The sequence below is a fragment of the Lissotriton vulgaris genome, chromosome 8 (assembly GCF_964263255.1).
Source record: "Lissotriton vulgaris chromosome 8, aLisVul1.2, whole genome shotgun sequence".
In the NCBI taxonomy this organism is placed as follows: domain Eukaryota; kingdom Metazoa; phylum Chordata; class Amphibia; order Caudata; family Salamandridae; genus Lissotriton; species Lissotriton vulgaris.
The window spans coordinates 1,340,503,601-1,340,522,266 of record NC_141696.1 but is presented as its reverse complement, the minus strand read 5'-3'; the positions used below and the strand labels follow the sequence as shown (position 1 = coordinate 1,340,522,266).

Here is an 18,666-nt window from a genome sequence, read left to right as displayed (position 1 = left end):
TTCTTCCATCTTTCGAAGCTGCATCCGACTTGCCCCTCCCAGAGGAGAGAGGGCCTCACTGTGCGTCCGTGAAAGAGGGGGCGCCGATCAGATCTAAAGTCAGCATAAATCAGCATAAACTGACTGTTAATATTTTGATTTTTCTCCCTAAAGAGCATCTCGTCTCGCTCTTCGCTGAGGGTTGATGTTATCTTAAAGCAGTGTGTACACCTTCAGCTATTTTTTAATAGAACGACTTCAGAAACAGCCGAATTGAGGAAGACCGATTTAGCAGAGATTTCTCGCTGTATTTCAGCTCTTTACCACCAGTACCATATAATCTAAAGAAAATGCTTTCTTCGATTACCAGATGTATTTTAAGCAGCTACATTTTTACACTGCACTGAAATCTTACACGGTTAACATTACAATTGAGGAGGGGGTCAAATACTTTTTGTTAAACCAGATAAGGCATAAATAAAACGCACCTAACTAAAGGTTGACGACTTGGAAAAAAAGAAGCAGTAGTAATTAATGGAAGATAATATTATATTGTGTACGAATAATATTCGGTATAAACTGAAAGGGAGAGACAATAACTGGAAAACAAATTAAAAAGAAGAAAGAAGGAAAAGCAATAAAGATGAGATGATAACCGCGAGTAGTGAACGTGCATGTATTGGAGTGCAGGTGGAAGTGGGCACTATTGACACTATAGCTGCTAGCTGTGTAGGTTACTAAGAACAGTGAGTAGAGATGGGGCAAAAGTGATAATCAGACATTCCTGCCCCCTCCCACCCCCGGGGTTCATTTAGCAACACACACAATCTACAATGACATATACACTCGGTATATATAGCTCTATTGTATTGATACCCTCTCGTTCTTAGAGAAAAGGCATTAGACTTATTATCGGGTTGTGGGAGATTAAGATGCAAAACTTGGATCCAAAGCAACGATCTTTGACCCCACACTAGGGGAGCCCAGATATTGTACCCTATTCACTTTCGAACACCCTGGCGATTAATTTACACAGGCTTTTGCACAATTATAATTTATGGTATTTAGCAGAATTGTAGGTGAAATAGGTATCCCAATTCCGACTTGTACAAAGAAGGGCCGTGGAATTAGAACTGACTATATTTTTAGGACTAGCAACAGGCCGGCTCCTGGAATTTTTATTTGGGTGGGCCACTGCTGGCTTGATTTGTCGCATATATGTCTAGGCAGGCCTGCTTCAGGGCCCTCCTTTATCTCTTCTTAGTCTTACAAGCCCCAGTAAAACGCACTCTTTTCCAAATCTCTTTTTAACGTTGTCACTCTCAAAAAGTGTTTTTTCCATGTAATGTTCATTTGATGGGAAAAGGAGGTTTCCAAGGTGGGAGTATCAGGCAGGTGACACTTCTCTGCCTCCCTCTGTGCGAGCCTTCAGGGAGAATCCCTCCTCATTACTACCTCTACCTGACCCCTGACTCTGCAACGCACTTCCTTACAGGCTTGATTACCCGCTATTCCTCTCCAGTGCACCTTATCTCACAGATGACCTTGGGCATCAGCCCCATATCAGGCACTATCGGGCTCCACTTTCATTTTTCTTGGTAAAAGAATTAGTAAAATCACCTTTATACTTAAAACATTGAATATAGCAGTAAATATAATTAGCACGCACTTTAAACTATGTTCCACAGTAGCCCTTATAGCCTGACAGCGAATTAAATAAACAAAAACAGAAGGTAATGACAGGGCCGGCTTCAGCGCTGATGCAAAAGTCTTTTTTGGCGCCGCACCAATAAACTCTTTCTCCGTAAATACCTTTACTACCACCTTCCAACAGTGTCCCTCATCCCTCCATGGCCCCCCTATTGACCTCCTCCTCGGATTCCCTCACTGCCACATGCCACAAGTGCCCCTAATCTCCCCATAGCCTCTCCCCCTTATGACCTCCTCCTCGGATTCACTCACTGCCACACCCTACAAGTCCCCCTCATCTCCCCATAGCCCCTCCCCCTCATGACTTCCTCCTCAGACTCCCTCACTGCCACCCTCCACTAGTGTCCCACATCTCTCTGTAGCCCCTACCCCTCATGACCTCCTCAGACTCCCTCACTGCCATCCTCCACCAGTACCCCTCATCTCTCTCTAGCCCCTCCCCCTCATGACCTCCTCCTCAGACTCCCTCACTACCACCCTCCATCAGTGCCCCTCATCCCTCCACCCCATGACCTCTTCCTCGGATTCCCTCACTGCCACCCTCCAACAGCGCCCCTCAACTTTACGTAGCCCCTCTCTCATATGCATTTCTTTTGTTGTATAGCGCTATTCACATCAGTGTAGTGTGTGTCAGTACTTTACACCACACACACATTATACAGAGACAATGAATCATACATGTATGTAAATCAGTGTACAGGGAATGTCACATAAGCCAATGAGGATTACAAGGTGTAGGAATCACATGTCATCCATACTGGTGGGCAGTATATTTTAAGAGGGATTGGTCTGGGGAAACACAACCTTAGGAAATAAAGAGTATTCCATGGGGGTCAGCTTCACTGATAAAAATGTATATCTGCCCAAACATACTCATTTTAGCAACATTAGAATAATGAAAGACTGGGGAAGTTCTAACTATATCACAAAACAAAAAAAGCAGTTCTAACTAAACTATTCCATTCATCTTTGTATGCAGCTCTTTGGTGACAGTTCATTGGTCACTGTCCTGGGATTGTAACTTCTGAACTACAAATAACACAAGGATCTCTGTGACAAAGACAGTAACCCACTGAGCTATCCACATAAAATACAGTTCATCTGCATTTAAAAACTACTAACAGACAACGATTGCTCTCAGCAGGATCATTGATCACCAGTGCTATGGGCATTTTGTATTGTCTCATTGTTGTCCTGCATTGGCCATGATAATGATGAAAACTGTTTAAATGAAGCACACACAAAGTATGTGTCCTGCTGGGCCTGTGCAGATTTTAAAAAGAAAAAAATGTAACACATTCTCTTACCTACTCCATTAGTCAAACTTTGTGTCACAGCCTGGTGTGATAAGCGATGCAGGGGTCAGGAAAGGTGACTAGGAATAAACAAACTTCTTTTCTTCAGTCCTGCATAGAAAAAGAAATATCCACACAGCAGAACCGTAGGCAAAGGTTACCAAAGGTTACCTTTGTCAAAGAAAGGATTTGTCATCTGCCATGCAGAGATGAAGGGGTGAAAAAAGAAACAAAGCCTTGTTAACATGTAAATGGTCTTTAAAGACCTGTGAAGTACTCCGGTGGCTGCGATAAAACTGTCTGTGTGTGTGTGTGTCAGGAAGCGGGCTGACACACACGACTTGTTGCACGCCTGACTTCAAGCCCTCACTGCTGAGGGCCAAGACTCCTGTTTGAGTGGGCCAGGCTCATGTTTGGGTGGGTCTGGCCCACCCGGCCCATCCTCTAGAACCGGGCCTGACTAGCAAACTCTGATTTAGTGATCACACTCTGAATGTTATAACATTGAACTTACCTAATAACACATCGAGGTTCGCTAAGAAAGACTGCACAGCAGGCTTTTTATCGGGGTTGGCGGGAGTTTTATACAGCGCTCGACTTGAAGGTATCAGAGCGCTTTACATGAGCATCAGTAGCATTACAGATGGACACGTTCTTTTTGTTAAGCACAGGGAGATTACATGATATGCCCAGAATCACAGGATGTTGAGCGTCCCTGCTGGGACTTGAATTCGGTTCGCAAGCTTCGAGGTCAACCACTCTAGTGGTTAGGCCACATCCTCTCCTCTTAGCACTGAGTCCCAAGGGCCCAGACAACGCTGGAAGATGGTACACATGACACAACATTTAAACAACATCATCAGGTCTAACATACCTTTAGTTAACCACAAATGCCTGGTATACCACATCAAATATGACCATTCAGTTATCGAAGCTTTCAGCCTTATTTTTAAGAATGCCTTAGTTTTCCTCACGAGTAGCTAGAATCCCAATCCGCCCAGCAGGTTCGTTAAGGACTGGAGCGGGTGGGGCAGCAGACACATGCAGCTAGCCTTAAATAGATACTCGAGGAACCAAGAAAGTACTGGGTGCTGCAAACCTTAAATTAACATATTCTTCCATTAATGCGATTAACAGTATTCAGTTTACAACCTCAAGAGATGGAAGGCTTCAGTTAGCAACGTTTGGATTTGAATGTGTTACTTCCTGCTCAGGCATACCTCAGGAACAAACATTTAACTGACTGAGCTACAGTGCTGGTTATACTGCGCATTCTCTTTTGGACATAAATTGTAATTTCCTGTTTCCTCAACTTCAAACAGTCCTATCAAACGTTTGTAAATTTGTGACTATAAAGTAATCACCCGCCTGTAAAATGATATCTGCAATGTAACAGTCACATTTACATTCAAAAGAAACAATTCATCCACTTATTGGAATAAAAGTCTTTAAAGCATATAACAAAGCTGAGAAGAAAAGAAGCAGCAGAGCGTGAAGAAAACAGACCATCCCACATGAGCCATGCCGTCCTGTCCTCATAAAACAAGGTGAACCAACTTTAGAAACGAAGCTCAGAATTACATAATGATGCTGCTTGACTAGCAGAAGTAACCAAGTAATGGACCTTGAGCAGCTTTCTCTGCTACAACCAGGGGTCCCAGAGGGAGATCTGCGGGCCGCAAGAGAAGGTCTGCTGGGCCACTAGCGGCTCGTTGGTCGTACTTTGAGTACAATTGGTCTATAGCATGGCTCTGTTAGCAAGGAGTGCCACAGAAACCTCAGGGAAACTAAGCCAGTGGAGCTATTTCTTTCATTTTTTGAAGAGGAACAAAGATGCTCTTCCTTTCTTACCTCCCCCTTCCAGGCCCAGTTAGCTTTTCAGCCTTGTGTAAAGCGCTCTGATATCCCTCGGGATATTGTTCGTGCTATATAAAACTTAATAAAATAAAAAATTAAAATAATAGGATCAAGGTGCATATATTACCCATGCTTTGGCTTTAACAATCCTGTTGGTCCCTAAATGTTTGTCTTACATAATGGCTTTGTCTCAAAGCTTATGAACAATTTTACAAATGAAAATGTGACTGTGGAGAGAGGTAGTAATTAAGTTTGCTGACGTTTCCATCTGAAACAGAAAAGGGTGCATTTAATAGAGACTAGATTTACAAAAATATCATGCTGATTTCATGATTTATTTTGGAATAAATAAGCCATGTTTGATTGACACAACAAAGTGTTATGGTTTAAATATTTAGCTGTAGAATGAAGCTTAAATGCAGTTTGCAGGCACAGCTGCAACACTTCCACACAGTATTAAAAAAATTATGAACCCAGCAGTGATGTATTTCTAAATTACATATAATCAACGTAGGAAGCTACAAAGCTGACTGGTGAAGCCGCCCCGCAGAAAACAACATCAAGTGTAACTTGGCATGGTTTTGCTTGCCAGATGCACACAACTCCAACGAGAGGTAAACAGGTCAAAGGTTAAAAGGTTCATATTTACCAAAGTGTTACCGATTCTAGACATTGTATGTTTAAGGCAAAGCATCCCTTGATCCTTCTTTATCCTGAATGTGTTTTTAGCAATTAACTCCCCTCTCCACCACAGCATACAGCGTGGGGCCAGGTCACTTCGGCCATTTGCTCTCAGGAAGTGCGAGTGACACCATTTTGTCTGATCACATGTGCACATCGACCTAAAAAGAAGTACATTTCAGCGGTGGCGTAGCTAGGTCTTATACCCCTGCGTTTGCCGCCTGAGGTCGAATGTAGGAAGTGGGGGGGTTGGGGGGGGGGGGGGTGTATGCTGGCGATTCCTGCATGCAACTGCTGCCCTTCAGCGGCTGCAGGTAAGAGCGGGGTTGGGAGGCTGCCGCCCCCAAAACTGCCTGGGGCGGACCTCCGTATCCCCCGCCCACCCTTTGCTATGCCAATACATTTCGGTGCCCAGGCTGCTGGGCGAATACATTACTTTGACAATGTTTTTTTCTCTTTACATTCTTTGCCAATTATTACAGGTATACACCTGTTACAACGCAACTTTTACAACTACCTACTATTACAACGCAACTTTTACAACACATAACATTACAACGCATTGCGCTGGGGGGCGCTCTAGGATAGGGAATAAGTTTAATTTACTATCCAACTCCTTCCCTAGTGTCCACGGGGACTGGAGTTGGAATAGTAAATTATACTTACCACTATCCAGCACCTCTAAGCGCTATGCGTTGTAATGGTATGCGTTGTAATGGTAGCGTTGTAATGGTAGGTAGTTGTAATGGTATGCGTTGTAACATGGTACATCCAAAAATATATTTTAAATTTCGTAGCAGGCAGATGTATTTATAACTGGTACATAGACCCTTCTTAGTTTAATACATGGCATATGAAGAAGGTATTCTTTTTGGAGCAAATAAAAAGTACTACTGGTTTATGAATTACTGTAGTCTGAAGACATAGTTTTAACTCACAAGGATGACTATAATGTAATAATGGATGTACCATGTTACAACGCATACCATTACAACTACCTACCATTACAACGCTACCATTACAACGCATACCATTACAACGCATAGCGCTTAGAGGTGCTGGATAGTGGTAAGTTCTTCATATGCCATGTATTAAACTAAGAAGGGTCTATGTACCAGTTATAAATACATCTGCCTGTTACGAAATTTAAAATATATTTTTTAGTGTAAGACAATGGCCACCACATTTAGGCGACGGCGTTTCTATTTTCTTGCAATAAAAATTACAAATTAACTATTGTGCTATATTGTGAAGGGTAGGCCTACTCTCTTTGCCAATGCTTGGTATGCAGTTGTGTTACTGCCAAGAAGCATTTTTGGTTTGATGATATATTTGTGCTGCATGCTGTGAAGCCACCACACCAACATGTATGTGAGCGCGCTGATGCCCTAGTCTCGCCACTTTGCTAGCAGGAATGCATATGAGGGGCTACTGCGCTCTGGAGCCATGTGGCCACCTCCTTTAGCCCGCACAAAACCATCCTGGGTTCTATGCAAGCAACAAAGGAGTCCAAAACCGACATTTCTCCACATTCTGCAAGTAGCATCAGACGAATGAATAGTGAGGTATTTTAGGCCTTTCTTTGCACATTCTTTTAAGCATTCTAGGCAATGCCCTGATTATATATGCAATGTTGGGGTGCTAATTAGACAATTGGCAAGATAGCAACATAAAAGTTGCCCCATTTTGAATAGACTTATCTTGCACAGGACATGATGAACTACGAACAAACAGAAACATCTGTGTCCTTGTCGCCTCATAAGGTCGCTGTGACTTTGAGTTGTCTCTTTGCAAATTGTGTGTGACAGAAACCTGTCTTCGTTTGAATAACAAGAAGTGAGTTTCTCCCCTTATTTCCTGTCCCTCAGCTATCTTATTCCTCTAACATTAACCCAGTACAAGATTTCCGTAGGTGTTCTGTCATCTTCAATACATCACACCGACACACATTACGCGCCTTGGGATCATGTGGGACCAAGGGGAAGGCTGCTTTTGCAACACTCTCCAGTGTTTCCTTCACTGCGCCTCAGGTTTAACAATAAATGTTTCTGATTACCTGTGAGAGGTGAGCTCTCCTTGACTCCTCAAGTACTGCTGGCTTTCTGCCAGTATATATCCTGCTCAGGTAGCCACCGGTTCCTATGCCGCTAGGCTGTTGCGACTCTCTACGCAGTGCGGCTCAGCATGAAAATGTGACGCTTGACTCAAGACAGCTGGGTGGTGTGCATAACTGCACCCAAGCAGAAACTCGACCTACAATTGACAAATTTCAAAAAGATCCTGTTAATTTTGTGACAGCAGGCCCTGCTTACTTCAGGGAAGCCCCTCATTGCCAAACATCCAATGATAAAAATAAAATGAAAAATTTCATAACTGCCAGAATTAATCTTCTGTATGGTGATTGTTGGCAGGTTGGTTACTGGAAGGATATGGAGCAAGAAGAGGCAGCAGAAAGGGTGAAAGCTGCGGCTAACGAGTCATCCATCATCCTCTCAGCGCTAGAAGGAAACACGCTGTACCATGTCATTGTAAGGGCGTACAACAAGGCGGGATCAGGACCACCCAGCAACGCAGTACGCGTGACGACCAAGAAAGCACGTAAGTAACCTGTTCTGTACATCTGATTTTTGACATCCTGGCTGTCGAACAGACCTATTGATAGTGTTATGCATAGAGTATGCATTGATCCCTCCCATTAAACCACTGACTTTCCACAACCAGCCTACCGCAGCCAGTGTCTGGAGACTTTGGCAATCACAACATGGCTTAGCCTAATGTAGGGTTACCAAATTTTGAAGATCAAAAAATGGGACCTTTCGCAAACGTAGAAGTAGGATTACAATTTTACATCAACCCTGGGGTACAGAATGACATAAAAGACCGCGTTCGCCAACATAGAAAACACAAACAAGGCCCTGAGGGGAATACATGAAATACTACTTTTACAAGGGGGTATCATCTGTACTGATTTCTGAAAAGCCTGGCAAAATAAAATCTTTTCTCTCTGTGTGTTGAAGTGGATCCTTTCTAAAAACTGGGGCGTGTGCTTAATTTAGTGAAATCTGTTAAAACAGATGAAAAAAACCGGACCTGTCAAGGCAAATCCAAGATGCCTGGACACCCTAGCCTAATGGAATATTTGTCTCTCACCTGTATGAGTGTATCCTTCTGCCTTTAGTCAAGCACTTGCACTCAACAACAAGAGGGACTACTTTACAGCTGCAAGCTTAGCCCTACAAAACCATTGATTTAGTTAAACATATTAAGCTCAACTATTCTCGTCTTGTGTCTTACTCGGAATCACACTACAGCTCATAAATGCTTTTTCGTGTGGCTCAGAAGCTGTGTAAAGGTGAGAAACTAACTCCTGTGCTACTTGGGGGTCTGGGGCCTCATGTACAAAGCTATTCAGTAATACGTTAATGAATTGCAATTTGGCTTTGCAGGTATATAGCAAATCAGTATTCGAAAGGTGCGTATAAGGTATCCCTCCCAAATACCAATTCCTTAATGTATGTTTTCATGTTTTTCAACCTAAACCTGGTCGGAAAGCATCACTATTTTACCACCAACTCAAGGGTGATGGTAACATTTACAGAGGAATATGGCCTGATCTTGTGGCAGGTCTTTAATTACGGGACGCTGAGACGAACATTTGAAGGTCCGTGGTAGCGAGGATTGTTGAGGCCCCACAACATACGTCACTCCAGCTACTTATGGAAATAGAAAACAGCAGGCACCTGGTTACATGGTTCTAGAAGGCACTCAATGGGATGACACAAAGAGGAGTAAACTAAGCCAAGCAATGGTGGGAGAAGTGTTTAGGGCACAAGATAGTAGAGAAGGAAAGGGAGAAAAGTGGAGATTATATTGACTCACACCAATGGGATGGTGAGAAACACTAGGCTGAAGTATACTCAGTTTACCTTTCGGCATCAGACATTTCTCTTGCCCATAAAAGTGGGTGAGATAGATGGAGAGCCTAGGCCCAGCTCTCCCTGTGGTTCACTAGAGGCAGACTTCTGTCTCAAACAAAGTTGTAAGCGATTTGCAAACTGTAAAGGGTCCCCAAGAGACCTATTCCTCTTTGTGAATGTGGATAAAACATTTTGTTTCTCAGTCAGTGACCCATGGGACAACTGCCTATGCCTAAAAATGAATTGTGTTTTTTATTTTAATTCATCACGTTTTCTTTTAAGTAAAACGGGCTGCATTGAAAAAATAAATTGATTGGTTTATTTAAAATAAATGAAAGACATGGTAGTCTAATGACCCCAGTGATTGTGGCCAATTGTAGTGGGTCACAATTTGTGGTCTACCACATGCATATTAATGAAGGAGGTCAAATTGTGACCCACTTCAATTATGTATTTTTAGAAAGCCAATCTATCAGTACATTGGTCCTTCGCTCAGTACCAATGTATTTCGACCACTTGTGCCGAATCTTTTTCAGTAAATTCTAAATAAGAAATAGCGAAGTGCAAATTATTATTAGTCTCTTTTTATAAATTCGAATTTGGAGTTTTCAGATGAGGCCCCTGGTTTTGTAATCACGGCATCCGCATTTTATTAGAGTAGTGTGATTCTAGCCAAATCACTTGTCTCTCTGCGCCTCAAATTGTAATTTTAAATAGATGTAGTATTAATATTCAAGCAACTGTGCATTATGCCCCTTAAATACTCCCAGATTCATGTTCCCATCCTGCTACCTGCAGCCGCAGGAGGTCTGTTAAAACCCGGCCTCCAAACACCATGTTGCTTCATGTACAGCACCTGAGGTTTGAAATGTGCCTTCTACAATAACCATTGTTTTCAGTGAAATGCTCTGCAGCGAGCAGAGTCGAAAATGGATAATTTAAATTGTTGCATTCACAAGTAACTCTGTGCAGCATCTCATGAAGCAAGGTTAACTGTTTTCAACACAGAAGGGAAAGAAATGGATTAGGGTTCATAAACACGGGCAGCCTTGCTATTAAAACACCATTCCGGAGCAGGCCTGTCGAGTCAGGCTCCAGCTGGCAGGACGAGAGCCGTGGCAGTGAACCACAAAAGCAAAGCATGAGTCAAATTTGCAATGAGATTGAAACTCAGAAGTGTGTTTAACTGCAAACTGGCCTTTGTTTCTCTCCGCTCAGCTCCAAGCCAAGCTCCAAACAACATTATGTGGATGCAAGATGGCGCCCACGTCTCGCTGGGGTGGGAGCCAGTCAGACCTCTAGCCAATGAATCGGAAGTCATGGGCTACAAGGTGAGCCGTATTTCCTTCTCTCTTTCCAGCATCCGTGTGATACACACTGCATGCAGGTCCCTGTGTTGTATTATAGTATTTATGTATGTATTAATGTGCTGTAGCAATTGTAAAGCACTTTCATATTCCTCACAAGGCCTCACAACGCTTTCTGTGTGTAACTACCCATCATGTTGGCAAGGCTGGTGCAGTGTACCTTTGTTGTAGTCTATGTGGCTAGTATTTTGGGCAGTAATTGGCTTCATGCTTGTGGTTTGGTGCTGTACTCCAGTCATGTGACAGAAGCTGGTGCGATTAAGCTTGGCCTGATGCACAGTGATGTGGGAGGAGGGTTCGAGTTGCGTCAGCACATGCTAATTTTATGCTAATGTTACTATTCTTCCCACATGTTTCTCCCTCCTGCCATGTTTAAGTGTGCGTCCCGTGATCCTTTACTGAGTAGAGCATTGTGATGTAGCCACTACAGAACTATCAACTGTCCTGAGAATGATATGTGAGCTCCTATTTCTTTCGGCACCAGAGTATTTTCAGCCAACCACAGCTTGTTTCCGGTCCAGGGAAGACATGGCTTGGCAGTTCGGGCTGGACTGTTCCCATGAGGCACAGGGTCAGACTGATTTGCATATGGCCATGTCTGAACTGGGGTGGCAGAGTGGGCTAAAGAACTGTGATGGATTAAACCCAGATCTTTTGACTGGGTGTGAGTGTTTGATTGATTCAGATGCTCCGTCCATCAACACCCCCTTTTGTACCGCTTTTGGCCGCCATAAGTGTGGCAGGGTATGCTCAGACGTGAGTCCCTTGCTCACTTTGCCACTGGATTCAAGCAAGCCGGGCTGAAGACGGCTGGAATGCCAGAAACCGGTCCTCGGAAGCTTGTTTCCGGTCCAGGGAAGAACTGGCTTGGCAGTTCGGGCTGGACTGTTCCCATGAGGCACAGGGTCAGACTGATTTGCATATGGCCATGTCTGAACTGGGGTGGCAGAGTGGGCTAAAGAACTGTGATGGATTAAACCCAGATCTTTTGACTGGGTGTGAGTGTTTGATTGATTCAGATGCTTTGTCCATCACCACCCCCTTTTGTACCGTAGTAGCCTTGACAGCAGAGTTCTGTCTCTTTTGTTGATGGTATTCAAACTTTTTCGTAGTAGAAAATACACGTCATTGCAGCAATCCAAGCAGACCTTTCTAGCTGAAAAAATTCTAGTTTTAGACAGAAAATTAGAAAAAAGCAAAGAGAACCAAAGAATACTAGGCAGCAAAATCAGGAAGGTGTAAATTAATATAGAATGAGTTTATTAGTGCGATAAATGTAGTTCATGTGGATGAGACTAAACCTGGCGAATTCCAGTACCACTCCTGAAGCTGTTGAGTCTTCCACATAAGGAATCTGCCATGGGCAGCTATGTGCTATAGAAGACTGCAATAATAATTGTCTGCGAAGGCACTCAATAATGAAAAAATATTCAATATCGAAAATAAAAAGAATATTAGGAATTTGCTTACCTTTTACTTGGAAGGTGCATGGAATCAGTGCAACATTTATAACTAATAAAGCTAGAAAAATCTGCAATAGCGAGCATCAGTGCATCATGAATGTGTACTAGAGACCTCAGCCCAAGGATTTGCAAAAGCTGGAAAAGCTGTGATGACATCCGTTCACTGATGCTTTCTCTGGCGATATTGCAGGCTTTCTAAGTTGTGTGCATCACATCCCGGGCGTCTTTAGGTTGGGTATCCAGTAATGATGTCCACTAGTACCAGAAATTGGAGACCAGGTCCTTACTAGAAAACCAGTTCACATATGGCCAGCCGGCTGGTCACAGAATGATTTGGGATTTTAGGAAATAGGAAGCCAACAAATACTATGATTAACTGAACCTCTATGAGAGAATTGTTAAAGGGAATGTTCGTACTCTTGGAATCTTGTTTGCAAAGTCAGTTGCCAGCACAAAGATTAGTTTTCATCCTGCTTTGAGAATGGACAGGGCAGTAGAACCTGTATCAAGATAACCACCAATTTTTCATGTACCTGGGAAGTTAGGATCAAATCCAAGCTTATGACAATGTACTATTGTCAGAAATAGGTCTATTAATTTTGGCTGTGGCTCCCCCTACCAACTCAATAAAGTCATTCTGGTTTGGTCTGAACAGAATTCTGAGAGGATGTCTGCACACCCGCGTTGGTATGGCACAAGTAACAGGCAATCTCTAGATAGGTGTGTGCTAAGTTCGAGCAGTACCAACAATTCTAAAGAAAGAGCACAATACAATAAGATTTCCAAACTAATGGAGAAACATTGAGAACATTTTAAAGAGTAAAAAGATAATCAAAATAGGTCTAGGGAAGTCCGAAATATGTAGTTACAATGTTATAGGGCAAAAATCGCCAAGAAAAATTAAAGCACCAATTAAAAGTCACTGTTCGTGGTTGACCAGAATGTAGGGACAATTTTTGGTTGATGGCAATTGAGGGAGAGGTTTGATAAACAAAATGGGTCGTCCCACTCAAAGTTCACCTTCCAAAAGTCATTATTTGTGGTTGACCAGAATGTAGGTATAATTTTCGGTTGATGGCAATTGAGGGAGAGGCTGGATAAACCATGTGTCATCCCACTCAAAGTTTTACCTTCTGACTTTTTTATTGTAGTTGAAATGTTCCAGCGGAGCAAATTTCCAGTCTCTGACCACATAGGTCCCACGAAGTTGAATACATGGTTGTACAACTCATGATGAAACTGTTTATTTTGGGTGCCGAAATCTCTGAGCAGGACAATCTAGAATTTCATTGCAGGCAAGGTCACTTCCGAGGTCAGATAGTTTGCCACCTCAGTCCATAGTGTTACCATTGGATTTAATCACTTTTTGAAAGTCACAAGGCTGGATACCAAAGCCAGGCAGGGCTTTATGAAGCCACTATAGTCCCACCGTTTTTCAACTTCTGTTCCTGTTAGTCCATCCTGAAGCCTCTAGCTCATCAGGACAGGCTCCTAGTCACAAGGTCTTTTTCCAGCCAGGCCTCCTTCATGCCCCAAATGGTCAGTTGGTATCTTCTTGGGGTTCAAACATCTTTCTGATTTGTGTGTGTCCCTGAAGCAGGAATAGAGCAGGTTCACCACTTGACCCTTGGAAAACAGTTCTAGTTCCTCTGAGTCAGTGGGAGTTAGGAGTCCTAAAGTCCTTGCATGAGACCTCTTCTTCCAGCAGTGCTGCCTTCTGCAGGTAGACTTTGCCAGGTCTCAGAATGTTCTGAGAAGGTGATGGTGGAGGTACCTTATTTATCCTGTGCACCAGACAGTTAATGGACTAATCCTACCACCAGATCCCTGCTATTTTCTCGCAGTCCTTTTGCAGAACATTCTGTTTACCTTATTGTATAGTTATCCCATAGCTCCTGTTTCAAGCTAATGAAACCCAGCTGCCAACAGCCAGGCCTGACTTCATATCTTAAGCCACTCTCGTAATTAGATGAACACCCCCTCCACTTGACAGAAGCAAAACTGGGTTTGCCTCCTACTGTGACCAGAGCCTGCCTGCCTGGCAAATTCCTGGGAATGAATAGGAAAATATATACTTGGCAACTCAAAGTCAAAAGTGCTGCAACTGCCCTTTGTTCTGCCAACTGTGCATATCCACTACCAGATAGACAATCCCTGCTAGGTAGCCAGCAGTTAATACCCATTTGCTCTTGGGATGATTAGAGTCAGGCCATTGTCCTCTCAGCCAGGATCCCTGCCAAGGATGCATATTACATCTCTGAAGGTGTTATTCGTGGATGAACTGGGTAAAACCAGTTTGGTCTCAGGCAGCCAAAGGTACATTTTTATAAGTTATCAACAATCTCGTTTCAACATTAAATCAAATTTTATAAATTAAGCTGGAAAAAGGTTTGAACATTTTTTCTAACCATTTCATAAGTGGAGATGGGGGGGTCAAGATTTTAATCCCATCTAAGGTTACTCATTGAAATGTTCACAAGGCTATACAGTGAATTAGCTATTAGTGATTGGCTTTTATGTCATCGGCGGCAAACAAACCCAAATATGTAGCTACTTTTTATATATCAGCACCCCGGCCAGTGGGCTCATAACACACTCTCTCTGGCGATGTATGCACACATAAAAATAGGCTTATTCTACATGGCAAAATCAATTTGACCTACCATGTGCATACTTCAGTCCAGCCAGATCACAGTGATACTCCTGGTAGACATATGTTTGCCATCTATCTGGGTGGTGTAAATACATAGTGCTGCACAAACATGACATTTAACCTTTCCTGTTATAGGTGAACTTTAGTCGCTATTTACAACAGACTTATAGGGAATTATGTATACAAGTAGGGAGTCCAATATGCAGCACATGTTTCACAGGGAAAGCGTAAGCACTTTACTACTGTTTAGCTTTTGGTAAAGCGTCGAAGGAGTTCCCTGAACTCTATACGTATGTATCAGAAGGTAAATAAAATTAACTATTTAAACATTAACCATTGTTGATGACAAGATAATGAATCGCTGTGCTGTGTATAAACTCAAATTGCCTTACCCATTGGGGCAAAGGTGAAGAGAATGTTTCTGATTCACATTACACTTACAGTGTTCCCTAGGGGAACAGGTGAACACATTGGCTGGAAGAATTGCCAGGAAGTGCCATCAAGTAATGTAGGCCTTTCAAATAAAGTGTTCTTGAGAGGTAAAAATGCACCCCCCCCCCCCTCAGAGTCCTTTATTTCCAGCTTGAAGGGAAACAGAAAACAAGAATCTTCATTCTTCCATGATTCCTTTTTGTCAGGCAACTGCAGGAAGTACTCTTGACAAACTTAAAGGAATCAGTAGGTCAGAATATTTTGTTGAGCTGTTCATCCTTTTGTCTGCTTTCAGTATCCCAAACAATTGCTTCTGTCAGAAATCCTGGATTTCACGCTTACTGGTGACAACAGCGCTTCTGTGGTAGGATCCTATTTGCCCATTACATACCAGGCTGTGGGTCGGTTTTCAGAATTGTCTTGGTTGATGATTCTAGTTTAAATTGAGTTCCAGGAGTTTGGGTGCAGAGAATTCAAATAAGATTGTCAAATGTTATTTCTTCTCTCTGAAGTTGCCTCACCAGAATATTTTTTTTGTAATGCTTTATTTTTTAGACATGTATGGTACAAAACAATGTGTTGACCACTTCAGCATTCGCAATATACATCTGACATAACATTATATATTAGAATTCACAGTTTGCTATTAGAGAAAAATGGCTTCATAACCTGATGCCACCTTCTGTCCCTCAGTTAATGAGCTATTCGTTCTTAACCCCTAGCAAACTGGTGATGGTGACTCAGTTTATTCATTAGTCCTCTCTTTTATCATCCACACCTCAGCAAGGTAATTTCTCAGTGAACCCCATATATCACTAGGTTGTGACCCACTTGGCAGTAGTGGGCAATATAGGCAATATACCTCTGAGTTCACACAGCAGAATGCCAAATCAGTGAGCCATTTGTCAACTGCATGGGGGTGCTCCCCTTTCACATTAAATGGCTACGCTTCTTTTACCTACCAACAGGGCTAAACAACAAACTTACTGCTGTGTTTGTGTATCATTTAAACAAATCCCAGTAGTGCCTCCAGCGCCTCCAGCTGCAGTGTCAGGCCCACAATATCATTCAGTATTTGAAGCAATCTGTTCCAATAATCAGCAATCGCAGCACAGTTCCACGACAGGTGTACAAAGTCTGCAGCAGGCATTACATCTTTCCCATGCTCACTATCTCTCCCTGTGTAGTTTAGCTGTAGTATAGTAGCCTTGATGGAGAAAGTTATAATGTAGAACTTTGCACCTACTGTTCATGGAGACTTTCTTAGTGTGTCAACAGCAAACTTCCCAGAGTGTATCCGTTATTTGTATACCCAAAGCCGCTGCCACTTGTTCCTGGAGTGGTGTCTCACCCTTGGCATATCTCTCAGTGTTGCTGCATGGCTCAATAGTCTTCAATCTGCCAGTACCTGCGGGTATGCAGGGAAGGCCTTCCTCATTGCCTTGCAAAGTCTAATGTCAATGAATATCAGCAGCAGCCTAGAGTGGACATTTTGAATATGTTCCTTCAAGGTGAATCTCCTTTCCAGATACAAGTTTCCCAGTGAGAGGAGGTGTCTATATCATAAGTGGTGCATCACCAGGGGTTCACTACTGATCGTCAATCTGGGATTGTGTATCATTTTTATGTGCGAGGAGTGTATGATGTCTACGCCAGTGATTTGAGGTAGCCATGCCCACACTGTGCAATGCACTACCTTGATATCAGACCTTGGCTTTGTTGGGGTTTTCATAATTACATTAGTGAGCTTATGGGGGTTTGCCAAACCCAATTCTAAGTCTCTGTGTGGTGCTTATCTATGGTTATGGAACCACTGTGTGGCAAATTATTTCTATTCTATGTTATAGCATATCTCCAAATGCAGTACAGCAAACACACCTTGATCATATGTGTTTTTGAATAATTGGAGAGACTCAGATGCTCACCCATACAAGTGAGTTTAATTAAAGAAGGCTATAGGCTGTCAAAGAATCCTCGGGTCAGTAGTATTGGAACATTTCGAAGCAAGCAGAGGCGTTGTAGAAGTATCTTTATTTTGATAAGTGCAATATGACCTGCCATTGTTATGGGTAATTTAATCCATTTGTCAGCATTGGTTTCAATTATTGTGCCATAGTTCTCTCATAGTATTACTATCTGGTCTCTATGGATCAGTATCCCAAGGTAGGGGATGGGGTCGTCTTGCCATTGCAAAGGATATAGCAGTTGTGACATACTCGTTATGTCCGTGAGCTCAGGTGAGTCCCGACCCATGACCAAAGTCAGTAATTTTTGTAAAGATGGGGTTCAAATTATAATCTGGGTCTCACACAAGGAGTAGTAGGTCATCAGCATAGAGTGATGTCAGTACTCTACATATCCCAATTGAAAATATGTGTTGCCGGGTGTCCTGCACAGTATACTAACAAGAGGCTCTAATGCCGTGGCAAAAATTATCAGGAGCAGGGAGCATACAGGCCTGGTCCGCCGCCTTACCACGATTGGGTCGGAAATAAATCATTCACATGTACTCACGCAGTTGAACTAGTGTAGAGTAGATTATCCACTTATACTCTCCACTTCTTGGTCTCATTCTACTCAGCTGAGCTCTCAGGAATGGCCATTCTATGGAGTCAAATGTCTTGGCAATACAGTCACTCCCCTATGTTCTGGGTCAGTTTTATTGGCAACTGCGAAAAAGGGAAGAGATAATTGGCAGTAGATCATTGTGGTATGAACGCTGATTGTTCTGGCAGAACCAAACCATGCAGCAAGCGTACCAGTCTTGCTACCAAAATGTTTGCCAATATCATATATTCACTATTTATTAATGGCAGTGGTCTGTATGACCGACAATCCAGCACAGGTTTTCCGGGTTAAAGTAATACAAAAATCATCTCTTTCCCCACAGTGGGCAGAGGTTCTTCCTTTTGGAGGGCTTCATTATATGTGTTGAGTAGGTAGAGGGTGAGGAGAAGTCACCATATTCCTTATAGAATTCGTCAGGCAATCCATCACTGCCTTGTGGTTCACTAATTGTGAGATCCTTAATAGTGCAAGTTATATTCCCTGTCGTGATTGGGGAGCACAATAGTTTTTGCACCACCATTCCCACCCACGCTAGTGTGATCTGCTCGAGGTACTGTAGCAAGACCTTCCTCATCTGTTTTATGTGTGGTGGTATATAGTGTCCAATAATATAATGTGTATTCCACAAGGATGTCTACAGAATGGATATTTTTCTCCCCTCTCACGGTTGTTATCATGGCAACATAGTATGCGTCTCAATTGGGTCTGATCAGTCTAGGAAGTGTATGGCCATATCTTTCACTC

At 42.8% G+C, this 18,666-nt stretch overlaps 1 protein-coding gene across 2 annotated transcripts in view; it reads left to right on the top strand.

Annotated features, from left to right (window-relative positions):
* The window catches only part of CNTN5 (contactin 5), a 3,039,905-nt gene that overhangs the window by 2,964,595 nt on the left and 56,644 nt on the right, over positions 1 to 18,666 (top strand). For both annotated transcript variants that reach the window (XM_086935289.1, XM_086935290.1), the window contains 2 exons: positions 7,934 to 8,120; positions 10,658 to 10,770. In XM_086935289.1, coding sequence (XP_086791415.1) covers positions 7,934 to 8,120; positions 10,658 to 10,770 — 300 coding nt within the window. The remainder of the gene's footprint in view (positions 1 to 7,933; positions 8,121 to 10,657; positions 10,771 to 18,666) is intronic.